The sequence below is a fragment of the Cotesia typhae genome, unplaced genomic scaffold (assembly GCF_013202065.1).
Source record: "Cotesia typhae breed Kobodo isofemale line unplaced genomic scaffold, CoteBio_Ctyphae contig_5, whole genome shotgun sequence".
Classification (NCBI taxonomy): Eukaryota; Metazoa; Arthropoda; class Insecta; order Hymenoptera; family Braconidae; genus Cotesia; species Cotesia typhae.
In genome coordinates, this window is record NW_027423757.1 from 2,010,721 (window position 1) to 2,025,343 (window position 14,623).

A 14,623-nucleotide genomic window follows, 5' to 3' on the forward strand; every position below is an offset into this window, starting at 1 on the left:
ATAACTATTTATCATGTGATATCCAGTAATATTTAGTGATTACATTTTTTATTGGATGTTTAATGTCTCAACTGCATGATTGTAATTCAAAAGCAGTTATAAAATTTTCTACTTGATAAATTTTACTAGATAAATTATGTCATGAAAAATTATTGCTTGAGAAAAAAGAGGTGATTGCCAAAATTTTCACATAGCTTATATAGTTACTGTCGATAATAAACTGTGATTAATAAATAATTAACGCTATTCTGTTTGATCAAAACCAATTTCAGCAGTTTAATAGTTTCTACCAGTTTGTAATCACCCATATGACAGTTCATAAGACTTATTACTAGAGCGTTTATTGTATTGACTGCATTGCTAAAATACACAATAAAAAATTTTCCGTCATTGCGTCAAAAATTCTCCGTGTCAAATATTTTAGTGTCAAATATCTGACACTTTTTTGTGTCAATTTAACATAATACAATTGTGTTGTTAGTTCGCTTTTTTCCAACACAAAAAAAGTGTTATCTTATAAAAAAGTAACATTTCAAAAATGTCATTATAAAATCAATATTTAAGTTGTGTTGATTTTACATAAACATGTGTCAGAAACTGCTCTCTACTTTTTTAGGCGAGATAAACGCCGCCATCTTGTACATTCCACATCTTATCTCATATAAACATCGAAAAAATTTTGTTTTACAAAATTTTTTTTTTTAAAGTATATTTTAAAAATACTCAAACGTGATTGTTAAATTTAATGTTTTATTGGTGGAAAGTGATTTGAGTGTATCAAACGTAAATGTCAATTTAATTTAGTGTGAAATGTTTTTAATAAAAATAATTAACCTCCAAAGCCTATATATTTTTTGTTGAACGTTTACTTTCTTCAAAATATATATCAGTTTTTTAATTAATATAATTATTTTACAATATTGTTTAGATGATATTGAAATTGGCAGATATCTATCTGAAAAATTTATGAAACTTACGAAAAAGAATTTGTTATTTTAATTGCGATTATTTCATGTAAATAATTACTTTACTATTTTATAATAAAACCATAAAAAATGTCCTGTTGCTACAATGTTTATTTTATCGAATTATCAATTAATCCTTTTATTGATACAAAAGTTCCACATATTTAATAACTTGAATGTTTTTCATTGAAAATAATTGAGGTTAAGCATTATCGTTACGTCAATCTAGGGATATCACTTCTTAACATTTTATTGTGTAAATATTCGACAGTTACACGTGTCAAAAATCTTCGGATGAACCATGGATTATTTTGACATAAGTTTATGTAACATTTAACACAAAAATGTGTTATTTTTTTAACATAAAACATTTATGTTAAAATGACACAAAATTTATGTTAAATTTTTTTTGACACATATTTTTGTGTTAGAAATGACGCAAAAATTTTTACTGTGTATGAAAATCCAATAGTTATAATTATTATCTACAATACTACTCTAGTTCTGGTAATAACATTATTTGTCATGATTATATGTTTCGTTGAGTTGTAAATTACTTGCTTATCTTTAGATATCTTTTTGTAAAATGTATATTCGCTAACTAAAACTTTTATTGTTAGAAAAACTTAATTATTAGAAAATAATTTTAGACTGTTCATGGCCATAAGCCTATTTTCTTTTCTTTAAACTATTGAATATTCTTTTAAATAGTTTCCTCTGCAGAATTTACTGTAGCTCATTTGAAACTAAACTTTTCAGTCTATATTTAAAAATTCTATCGTAAATTTAGGGATTAAGTATCTTTAGAATTCTTTTTTTATTATCTTTATATTGCATACTACGACAAATATTTTTTCCAATCTAAATTTTTTCTGTCAATCATGTGAATAACATCTGCTTTGGACTTATTATCTCTACTTTCAAGTTATTTCTTACGCCTACATACCTACTCAGAAAACTCTATATCGTTTATCTATCAGCTATTTATCTATCGACAATTGATCAACTATTAATCAATCAACAATTAGTTTCAAACATTAACAAAATTGTGTATTTTTACAATATTAGTTAGTATTTGTCAATAAATCGCTATGAACAAAAATTACTTCTATGTCTTAACCTTCTTTACTTGTAGTCAATTTTGATTATAGAATTAGTTTTGTACTTCTAAGGGATCACTATATTTTTACTTATTAAATTCTAAAGCATTTTCGAATTGTCACTCAAATTTTATTTCTCTATGTTTTTATAATAAAAATTTATCGAGACAAGTTAATCCAGTGTGAATCACACACGCTCACTCTTTGACTTTGCAAAATTACTAATAAAATTAAAAGAAAAATAATTTTAATGAACGACTTGTTATTGATTTAAAGAACGAACGATGTAAGACTCCAAATACATACTCGTATTTGGAATTTTCCGTCAAAAAATAATTGAAACAATCTTCCGAGAAGCTAAAAATGAGACCCGATCAAAACTCAATTGTCAAAAATTTGGCCGAAACTAACAAAATTTTTTCCTGTTTCACAACTCATTTAAACAAGATTTAGTATTAACGTTACTTCGTAAAAAATTAGATTCCTATTTATTTATTAAACAAGTAAAAAATATTTAAATTGACAACAATCTCATCGGTTGTAAACAAAGTAAACGAAAAATATTTAATAACACTACCTTCAAATAAAACGTAGTATGTATCTATAATTGAATTCGACTCATTTAAAAATCTTTGAGTTATTATTTTATAACAGAACAAATTCAGTCAAAATATACTAGTTTATTTTTGTTCGAACATAATAAATTAAAAATTATAGTATGATAATAAATTATACTAAAGCAGCATTTTATAAATAAAAATTTTCACTTATTTTGTTTTTGAGCTCTTCGAGCTCAAATATAATTTTGTGTTATTTTGAGCTCTCCTAGCTCAAAGAAATAGCTTTTCTATGCTTTTGAGCTCTTCGAGCTCAAAAGTCTGATAGAAGTTTTATAAAACACTATTTTTTGAATTTTCAAACCGCAATAACTTTTGAATGAATCAACCGACTTTCTCGCTGTTTAATGCATTCAACGCAGTTTTTTGATTTCTTTAAAGAATTTTGAAGCGTGAACTTTTCAGACTTAGAACTTCATAAAGATTCTGAGAAAAAAAAATTTTTTCAACGTTTTTCGACAACGATATCTCAGAAACGAATCAACCGATTTCGGCTGGACCGACGGTGATAGACGGGGTTTTTTTATACTAAGAGCTGATTAGTTTTTGAAATCGGTCAGTAAAACCGTTTATAAGTAATTCCAAAAAAACCACATTTGGAAAAAAAATTTTGTTAGTTATTTTGGGATTTCTCGGAATCTACCAATCCAAAATCACAGAACGTCTAAGTTTGATGGAACTCTTCAAAACGCTACTAATTTAGTTCCAATCGGTCAAGTCGTTCAAAAGTTATAAGCAGTTTACATATGACCTCACACACACATACAAACATACAGACATCTTCGCGGAAACATTCGGGGAAATCAACATCCGTTGGAAACTCGATTTTCGAAAAACAGGGTAAAACCAATAACTCCCTAGCTTGAAAATTCTCAATTTTCTTAACGGGAAGTTCAAAAATTTTTGACACTAATGATATAACAATTTCAATTCTTACATAATTTAACTGTTCTAAAAAAAAAAAAAAAAAAAAAAAAAAAATTACATGTTAAAATATTTTACTAAAAAAAATTTCTCTATAATAACTGTATTGAAATTCTATTAAAATTAATCGACCGTCACATAACATCCGAGTCAAGGCTTTATTGAACTTATTCATGGTTCACCACGTTCATAAATTTATAAAATAAAAGTATCAGTGATGATTTAACATTTATTTTAAAAGGAAGTGAATATTTTCCCATTATAAATTGAATTCTTATAAATAATGTAAAAAAAAATGTTTTAATTAAATTTAACGAGATTCTAATATTTATAATCAATTAAAAGTCTAATTGCCCAATATCAAAACGTATACTCATTAATTTAAAACCATTCATAAATTTCAATATAACACGGGAAAAAAGATTTAGAAAAAATTACAATGGTAACATCGTAATCGAAGAAAAGACTTTCAATACAGTGACATTGACAATATAAGATTTTTAAGTTTACAATGTCACATCGTAAATATTCAGATCAACAGATTCGGTAGAATCTGGCGCCAAGTTCCGTTCTCAAGCCAGACTACCGAGTGTGTATATACCGTAAGCAGAATCGTTTTTTGAGGTTACAAGTTTTTTTTCAAATTTAATTTGATTTTTTTTTTTATATGATATTTTATAATAGTAGTTCATGCTTTTTATTACGCGTATTATTTGATTATTATCAATTATCTTTATAATTTCTATTTAAAATTATTAAAAATAATCAGCACAAACTATAGCGACCCAGATTTTTAGATTTTAACTTTTTTCTTATGTAAAAAGCGGACGGCCAGAGACTAAATAATATAACGATGCATGCTAATCTTATAATAGATGGGAAACTACAGTGAAAAAAGATATTTGACAGCTTGCAATTACACACGCCAGGCGGCGCAAGAATAACTTTTATATGAACTATAGCTTAAAGGGGATAGTTTGCCACCGGAAATGTATTAAATTAAAATTGTCAATTTTTATTATAATTACAAAAAAACTGAAATCGAACAAAAACAGTTTCACTGTAAAAAATCGTGCCAAGTCCACGTTCATAAGACTATTAAGAAAAAAAATTTTATTTCTTTACAAAAAGATATAAAATAAAAATTAAAAATCCAAGTAACCGATATGGTTGTATATGATTTTCGAAAATTAAAAAAATTTTTGTAAATTTAAAAATTAAAAGAAACAATTTTGGAACGTACTTGGTGTGCGTTATTGTGTACTTCAATTTTTTTAAGTGTCCTAGTAGATACAATTTAGAATTTCATAAAAAGTGAAATATTTCGTAACTACGCACACTAAATACGTTCCAAAATTGTTTCTTTTAATTTTTAAATTTACAAAAATTTTTTTTTAATTTTCGAAAATCATATACAACCATATCGGTTACTTGGATTTTTTAATTTTTTATTTTATATCTTTTTGTAAAGAAATAAAATTTTTTTTTCTTAATAGTCTTATGAACGTGGACTTGGCACGATTTTTTTACAGTGAAACTGTTTTTGTTCGGATATTTACTACTTTGATAGGCATTTTAACAACGTGATTGTAATTTTCCCAACAACATTTTTCCTGTGTTTGTGCGCTAATCAAAAGTATTAGATAATACATAATATTGAAACTATTGATACTGCAGTAGAAATAATGGGATACTAAAAATAGTTAAATTATATTGTTGATCGATAATCAGTTAACGAAAAATGAATAAATAAATAAAACAATCGCAAAACAATCAAACGTGATGGACACGTGGAACTAAGTCAACGCGCAACGTACAATCGAAAAGTCTTAATGACAAGTTTTAACCTGTAGCTTTAGTTTGTCCTCAATGAGATGAATATCTTGGACAACATCACCAGGACGTTCAAGGCCGACATTAAATGCATGAAAATAACCACCAGGTCCATGAGGATCTAACGGGCCCATAACTCCATGTGGTGGTGCCGGTAATAATAAATCAGGACCGACTTTTTGGATTTTTTGATAAACATTGTAAACACTATTGTATGCTACTGATCCTTTAGCACTACGAAAATCCGGCAAAAAGAAAAATGTTCCGAAACATACTATTCCAAACGTCAAAAATACAAGTAGAATAAGATACTTTTCACGTAAACGAATTGAACGTCGCGAAAACAATGGTACTGGTACACCGTTTATAAAACGTTGATACGACGGTAAAATATAGATTTTGTTAGTCATTTTGTATTCTATTTATTGATAATTATTAATACGTTTATTAAATATTATAGACGAGATTTAACTAAATATACACAATTTACTATTACGTTTTGTTGCTGTTCGCGAACTGTCACACGCCATTACGGTGGGGGAAGCGACTGTTACGCCATCTTGTAGATTAGTCTTAAGTACCATCAATTTGGCGCTGTGATTTGTGCGCGCGGTAACAAAGGTTACACTAGCGGTAAATTTGAAATTTTTTTTATCGATATTTCTTATGGTAACGGAAAATACACCAATTAACGCATGCGTCAAAAAATTTTTTATTTATATAAAAATAGATGCTGAAATTAAGAGACATCTGATAATTTTCAGCATTTTTTTAATAAACAAATTATAGCATGACATTAAAGTTAGCTGTCATTTGATAATTTTTTAGTTTTCATTAACAAAAAAATTTGTTCTAAAAAGTTATTTTTAAAAAATTGCATTTTTAATTCATTAAAATTTCTACAAGTCCATTTTTTTAATGATTTTTTTTGCTATAATTTATTTGTTAAAAAAAATTAAAACAATTGTGAAGTGACAGCCAAATTTAATGTCATAATCATAGCAAGAAAATTTTATTTAAAAATTTTATCTTTAGAACCTCTGAAAAATTATGAATGAGATTTTTATAAATAATTTTCTATACCTAGTTTATTTTGAAAGAAAAATCTAAAAATTTTCAAGTGTCTGCTAACTTCAGCCTCATAAAAAATGAAAATTAACTTAGCAGATAGTTGATAATTTTAAGAATTTTTGTAACAAATAAATTGTGGCAACAAAAATTGACGTTTAGAAATATTAAAAATTACAAATGCAATTTTTTAAAAATAATTTTTTGGAAGAAATTTGTTTGTTAAAATAAATTTTTAAATTGTCAAGTGATAGCTAACTTTAATGTCATTCGTAAAAATAGATATACTTTTTATGTCTTCGTATTTAAGTTAATAAATATTAATAATAAAATAAAAACGCCTCTTTTTTAGTTTATTACTTTTGATTTTTTTTTTCTGAAATGTTATAAATTTATGACATCTATTTTGTTTCAGCAAAAAAGTTCGACATTAAAGTTAGCAGTCACTAAAGAATTTTTAAATTTTATTTAACAAAAAAATTAGTTCCGAAAAATTATTTTTAAAAAATTGCATTTTTAATTTTTTAAAATTTCTAAAAGTTAATTTTTTTTCCTAATTTTTTTTGCCATAATTTATTTGTTAAAAAAAATTATTATATATCTGCTAAATTTATTGTCATCAAAAAAGTACATATTTTCGATTTTAAAAAATATAATTAAGAACCAGTTTTACAATCCGAAATAAAAAACGAACCTAAAACATTAAAATAATTGCTGCCGGCTATTTTTTCAAAAAACAACGCCTCTAGTGAACACTTTTAACATCACGACTAAACGAGTTGAAGCCGTAACTTTAGGGTTAATGTTTACGATAACACCCGAAGACCAGCGGATTTATAGTAAATCTTTAATTAAAAATCGCCAGAAACTACCAGTAGAATCACATCCGAATATTTTCAGTGTCCATCAATCCTATCATGTTAACGTGTCGTGACAGATAAATTAGGACAATGCCTGATAACGTAAGTACATCATACAGAATTTATTCAATATCAATTCTTATATAATATTGTTATTACAGTAAAAGACTAGATTGATTTTTTTTTTGTATGATTTCAAATAGGGGACTTGATTAAATCAATGAAGATTAGACCATGAAGATCATTTAGTCAACTTGATTGAATCGACACTGAGCTCAACTGAAAGTGAATTCTGTTTTAAAAGTGAGTATTAAAAAAGAAAGTAAAACATATGACACTGAAGTTGACAGGTATTAAAAATTTTTTTATAATTTTATAGTAATTTAATTATTATAAAAAAAATATTACTAAAAAGTTTCACATGTGAAAATTAATAAAAATTACAAGTGAAAATTTTTGGAAGCATTTTTTTTTATTGTAATTGATTTGTTAAAAAAATTTTTAATATCAACAGCAGACGGCTAACTTCAGTGTTATTAAAACATATATATTTTTTTTTTTTCGATTGAAGCAGTTTTACATAGTGCTTAAATTAAAAATATTTACAGTTAAAAATGTTGTCATCTAAGAATCTATTGACGAGCATTGCATTTTCGGGTCTACGACGTGAATTTTCGTTACTCAAAAACCAAGGATTCATCAATGGAAAATGGGTCGCTGCTCAAGGAAACGCCGAATTCGAAGTTGTGAATCCAGCTACCAAAGCTGTAATTGCTTCAGTGCCCGACATGAATATTCAGGACACTAAACTTGCCATTGATGCAGCGACCGAAGCATTCAAGACATTTAGCAACACTACGGCTAAATATCGCGCTAACTTGCTTCGAAACTGGTACAACTTGATGGTCCAGCATTCTGAAGAGTTAACAAAAATTTTAACCCAAGAAAATGGAAAATCTCTAGCTGAGTCTCGAGCTGAAATCACGTATGGAAATTCATTCATTGAGTGGTTCTCCGAGGAAGCTCGTCGCATAAATGGTGAAATTCTTCCAGCTACAACAGACAATCGTAAATTAATGATTCTTAAGCAACCAGCAGGGGTAGCAGCTCTTATAACACCATGGAACTTTCCACATGCGATGATAACTCGCAAAACTGGTGCTGCAATAGCTGCTGGTTGTACATGTGTAATAAAACCTTCAGAGGATACTCCATTAACAGCACTAGCGCTTGCTCAGCTAGCTGATGACGCAGGATTTCCTGCAGGAGTCATTAATGTTATCACTACGAATACAAGTAACTCGCCGAATGTTGGTAAAGCTATTTGTGATGACAAACGTGTTCGAGTTGTCTCGTTCACGGGTTCTACGCAGGTCGGTAAAATTTTGTATCGTCAGTGTGCTGATAATGTTAAAAAAGTCTGCTTAGAGTTAGGTGGTAATGCACCATTTATTGTTTTTGAATCAGCAAATATTGATTTGGCAGTATCAAGTGCAATGGTTTGTAAATTTCGTAATACAGGTCAAACTTGCATATCTGCAAATCGATTCTACGTACAAAAAAATGTCTTCCAGGAATTTACTATCAAGTTTTTAGAACGAATGCAAAAAGACATAGTAATGGGTGACGGTATAAAACAGAATGTTACTCACGGGCCTCTAATAAAAAAAAGTCAGATTGATATGGTGGATCATTTAGTACAAGATGCTGTAAAAAAGGGCGCAAAATTACATTGTGGTGGTAAGCGATTGGCAGATCTTGGAGAACTTTTTTACGCTCCTACGCTGTTGACCAATGTTAATGAAAATATGGAAATTTTTGCAAAAGAAATTTTTGGTCCTGTTGCTGTAATTCACGAATTTGAAAGTGAAGATCAGGTTCTAATGGATGCTAATAATATTAATGTTGGACTAGCAGGGTATTTCTATTCGGAAAATTTATCACAGATTTTTAGAGTTGCAAGAAAAATGGAAGTAGGCATGATAGGAGTTAATGAAGGATTAATTTCATGTGCCGAAGCAGCATTTGGTGGGGTTAAAGAATCAGGATTGGGAAGAGAGGGTTCTAAACATGGAGTCGATGATTTCTTGGATATTAAATATCTATGTCTTGGAAATATCCAATATTAAAAAAAGTCTTTTTAATAGTTTCTTTTAATTTTATCATTCGTCAAATGAAAAAGCATCATTTAAAATTTATAAATATTAATCGCAAGATGTGTGGAAAATGTTAATTTTTTCTTGTAATCTAATGGTTTTGGTTTATAATTTTATGGAAATTTTGAGTTTATATAAATAAAAAAAATTATAGTCTTGCGCAAACTGAACAAAGCATTTTCACCACAAGTAGCCCATGTCTAAAATATAAATATTTCAATTATAACGTCATTGTCTCTCACAAAAAATTCAAAGAATGCAAAAAAAATGACAAGCAAATATTGTTGAATTACAAGCTACAAGATAAGCTTGATAATAAGTCGATAAATAGGCAGAATGATTGTGCTGCACAATAATAAAAATCGTTAATAAGTTCAAAGTTCAATTCATATTTGAAATACTATTCACTTCGTGTAATAGCCCGAATTATTTGATTAAATTAAAAAAAATGTGTTACATTAGACATGTCTACTGCAGTAAAAATATCTTTTGCACAATATCTACCAATACTATGAAATATTTCATAAAATGCTTACGTCGTCTTGAAACTATTATTGTTAAAGACAAAAAACACTATTTTGTTCAAATTATTTTTTATTTTATCCATTATGCCATTTAAAGTATTTGGTAACTTTAAAAATGTAAGGAACATATATTCGCCAAACGTGCGACATATATTAATTAACGGTGCAAAATAAATGTCTTCCAAAATAAAAAAAAATTCTAATAACAAATAGTATTGGCTTTATCGATTATTGATTATACCTCATTTTTATTTTTGACCAAATAATTATATTTTGTTGTAGAATTTAATTATAACATCGCGTTCCAGATGCCATGAAGGCATATACCGGCAAAAGGTCCTGGTGAAAAGCCATAAGGGCGGATAAAAATTTTTTTTTTCGGGAATCGCATAGTGTCATCCGAAACGTGCAGAAATGCTAAAAAAAATTTTTTTATACGCCCTTATGGCTCTCGGGACCCACCTCAAATGCCATAAAGGCGTATAAAATAATTTTTTTTTTTCGGGAACCGACGTATTTTTCTGTGAAATGTGCAAAAATGCAAAAACAAATTTCCTTCAAACTAAAAATTTTTTTGGACTTAAAGAAAGTAATAGATTTTTAATATACGCCCTCCTGGCATCCGAGGTGGGTCCCGGGAGCCATAAGGGCGTGTAAAAAATTTTTTTTTCGGAAATTGACGTATTTTCGTCCGAAATGTGCAGAAATGCAAAAAATAAAATTTAATACACCCTTATGGCTCCCGGGACCTACCTCGGATGCCATAAGAGCGTATAATAAAAATTCTTTTTTTTTTTGTCCAAAAAAAATTTTTATATAGAAAAAAATTTTTTTGCATTTTTGCACATTTCACGGAAAAATACGTCGGTTCCCGAAAAAAAATTTTTTCCATATGCCCTTTTGGCATCCGAGGTGGAGCCAGGTTAGTTTATAAACTAAAAATTTTGTTTGGACTTAGAAAAAATAATAAAATTTTTATTTTACGCCCTTATGGCCTCTGTAACGCGATATAATTTTAGAATTATTAAATAAAGAATACTCATTTAAAAAATTTATACTTCAATGACATTAAAGTTAGCTGTCGCTTAATAATTTTTTAATTTTCATTAACAAAAAAATTTGTTCTAAAATATTATTTTTTAAAAATTGCATTTTTAATTTATTAAAATTTCTACAAGTCCATTTTTTTAACAACTTTTTTTGCTATAATTTATTTGGTAAAAAAAAATTAAAACAATTGTGAAGTGACAGCTAATTTTAATGTCATAGGATCAAAAAACATTGAGATTTGGTAGGAACTTAACTTCTGCAATCATTTATGTGATAAATTATAAAACTTTTCTGAAAAGACGGCAAGTCAAATTTCAATTTCATTTCTATTAATTGATAAAGCTCAACTTGTTCAGCTTTTTCGCTACTCATTCTTGATTTATCCGCGGGTAATTTAAAGTACTATCATGTGACCTAGTTCTCTGTAGAAATGAGTACTCACATGAAGTCGCACCTTAAAAAACGCTCACATGAGGTGAGTTACTATCTTTCTCTTTCCATGAAACAGCAGCTACAACTGTGAATTGATTGTCAATGTGACTTAAACAATAGTTGATACACTTTGTTGTCCTGTTATCTGTCAATTATCATTTCATTTATGAATTTATATTCTATTTAAGATGTTTTTTTGTTTTAATCATGGAACATTTGACTCACGCATACATCAAATTGTGACAAACTCATATAATAGCTATAAATTATAGTGTATTATGATGAATATATTTCAATTTAGAGGTATCTAATTACCTAACGTCCTAACATTAGAAATTTAATAATATTTACCTGATGCTACTTTCATCGATTTGTGAACTCAAACATCGTCCGTCAACAAAATAGTCTCCAAAATAAATATTGAACTTCTATTTTGGTATATCATATTGGTAATAAATTTATAAAATAATTATTATTTACTAATTAATATAATTAGACTCAAAACTAAAATAATAATATTTTCAGATCCATCCAAGAAGTTCAATTTTCAACTTCTGCAGCCTTGTAAATAGATTTACAGCTTTTGATTGAAAATTTGCAGTAAAAATTAAAAAATTATATGATATACTGTTTCTATTAAATTAGAAATGGAAAACATAAGAATTTTTTGAAAAATTAAATTTGGGTTAAAGATTCTATAAAATTTAGATTTGAATGAAACAAACAAAGTGCGAATACTCAAATCGCAAAAATGCACGAAAAAAATAAAGAATCATCAACGGTTAATTTTATTAAAAACATTTTTTCATCACGACGTATCAGCTTACCCATGACTATCCCTACGAACACAATAGCTAATAATATAAATATCAACAATAACATTAATAGTAGTAAAAATGTTATAAATGTAATTAGTAGCGTAGGATTAATTCTACAATCACGTCCACCAAATTTACCTGCCAAAAATTCTCGCGAAGAATTATTACACCGCAAACAATATGACGCTCTTTTGGATGCAATAAAAAAACGTGAATTACGTGAAGAAAGAGATCATCAAAAGAGACGTGCTCAACAATTGGAGGATGAAAATAAACTGTCTTCGAATTTACAGTATTGGGATCAGAAAATAATTCCTAATTTCAATCAACTCAAATCAACTGCTGAGGTACGTGAGTTATGGTGGTTTGGAATTCCATCAGCTGTACGTGGACGGATTTGGCGTCTTGCCGTTGATAATAATTTGAATTTAACTGCTGAAACATATGCAAATTGTCTAAAACAATTTAATACCGCCAATCATGCTGAATCTGCGTCAATAAAATTAGATATTACGCGTACCTTTCCGTCATTACAAATTTTCCAAAAAAACGGACCATTGTTTGAATCTCTTTATAATTTATTAGGCGCTTATTGTATTTTTAAACCGGAAATTGGGTATGTACAGGGTATGAGTTTTATAGGAGCTATGTTAATACTTAATATGGATACACCTGATGCGTTCATTTGTCTAGCTAATTTATTCAATAATAATTTATATCATAACACAGCGTTTACGTTGAATCAAATAAAAATTAATAAATATTGGAATATTTTTAATGAATTATTATCAAGAAATTTATCTTGTTTGCATAAACATTTTCTTGAAATCAATTTAACTCCAGATTTCTACTTACTTGATTGGTTATTCACAATTTATGCTAAAGCATTGCCGTTAGATGTAACAAGTAGAATTTGGGATGTTTTTGTTAGAGATGGGGATGAATTTTTATTCAAAACTGCTATTGGTATTCTTATGTTATTCAAAAATGAATTATTATCTATGGATTTTGTGCATGCTGCACAATTCTTAATTAAACTACCGGATACGATCAAAGTTGATGAAATGTTTAAGTGTATCAAATCAGTCAATGTAGAAATTGCCGGTAAAACTTTTGATCAAATTATTTTATCATTATGAATAATTAGTTGTTTCATTTTATAATAATTTTTAATATTAAAAATTTTGTATTTTTTATTTTTTAAACTCAAATAATTATATAGTTGATCATGATGAATAGCTGATGGTGATAACTTAAATATTGATACTGCTATTCTAATACATCGTATCCCACAAAATTCGACATATTGACTTTTTTTAAGAACTAGAATCCCAACAATATTATACAAGTCATATTAAAAATTTAAAGGTCAAATAGTTTAATAAATATTTTCATCCATTGAATCCCATTTAATCAATGTTTAAAATGAACTGTTTTTACCGTCTGCTGTGGAATTTTCTAAGTGTGGGATACGACGTATTAGAATGGCAGTATGGATATGTTCAAGTAACTTTAAAGCACAAGAAATAACTTTAAAATTATCATTTATTTCAGCAAAAAGTTTTATTTTTTATTGTTGAAAAAATATATCTTGGAGAAAAGTTGAAATTTTTTCTCTCAAATAAATGAAAAGTAATAGTATTGTTAAAAAATTACCGATTCTATTTATGAAGAAAATTTTGTTATTGTTATGAATATTAACGTTTTTTAATATCCAACTCATTAAATTTTTAATAAGTAAATGAGAGAGATATTTTAATAATCAAAATACTGGATCCTGTAAAAATGTAAGTGTAAATGTATATATAAGTCTCAAGGAGATTGAATCTGTTAATACTCGATGTTATTTTTTTAATAATACAAAATTCCAGAAAAATGAATGAAATTATAGTTATATTGTATGTTGTATTTTTATGATATTTTTAAATCTGTGTAATAGATTTATGAATAAAATATTTTTTTATGTTAATATGATTTTAGTGTTACATTTACTCTTATTCTATTTATAATTTAAAATCTCAGTAAAATTACAAACTCTTTACAATTGCAAAATTTTTGTCTTCGGATTTTAGAACTTTTATTTAATGTTAGTACCAAATCAATTTTGGGTATTTTTTGAAAATTGAACATTTTCATTTAAATTTATTGTAAATATATGTGATATAAGCTTTGCTAAGTATAACATACTTACATAAGTATTATAAAGACTAATAACCACAATATTAACAAATTATTTCAAATATTATCGTAATACTAAGATTAGTTAACTTATAAAT

The 14,623-nt window shown here is 27.4% G+C and overlaps 3 protein-coding genes across 3 annotated transcripts in view; 2 read left to right on the top strand and 1 right to left on the bottom strand.

Annotated features, from left to right (window-relative positions):
• The window catches only part of Alpha-man-ia (alpha-Mannosidase class I a), a 316,108-nt gene extending 310,152 nt beyond the window's left edge, over nt 1–5,956 (bottom strand). Inside the window, exon 1 of the mRNA XM_074249203.1 lies at nt 5,454–5,956. Coding sequence (XP_074105304.1) covers nt 5,454–5,849 — 396 coding nt within the window. The 5' untranslated portion in view covers nt 5,850–5,956. The remainder of the gene's footprint in view (nt 1–5,453) is intronic.
• Nucleotides 5,957–7,316: 1,360 nt separating this feature from the next.
• On the top strand, nt 7,317–10,259 carry Ssadh (succinic semialdehyde dehydrogenase). The gene is made up of 3 exons (XM_074249245.1): nt 7,317–7,469; nt 7,571–7,670; nt 7,976–10,259. Exon 3 carries the CDS (start codon nt 7,982–7,984, stop codon nt 9,494–9,496), a length of 1,515 nt encoding a protein of 504 aa, XP_074105346.1. The 5' UTR covers nt 7,317–7,469; nt 7,571–7,670; nt 7,976–7,981; the 3' UTR covers nt 9,497–10,259.
• Nucleotides 10,260–11,316: 1,057 nt separating this feature from the next.
• On the top strand, nt 11,317–14,273 carry LOC141530541 (TBC1 domain family member 12). The gene is made up of 2 exons (XM_074247709.1): nt 11,317–11,978; nt 12,055–14,273. Exon 2 carries the CDS (start codon nt 12,281–12,283, stop codon nt 13,484–13,486), a length of 1,206 nt encoding a protein of 401 aa, XP_074103810.1. The 5' UTR covers nt 11,317–11,978; nt 12,055–12,280; the 3' UTR covers nt 13,487–14,273.
• Nucleotides 14,274–14,623: the final 350 nt, after the last annotated feature.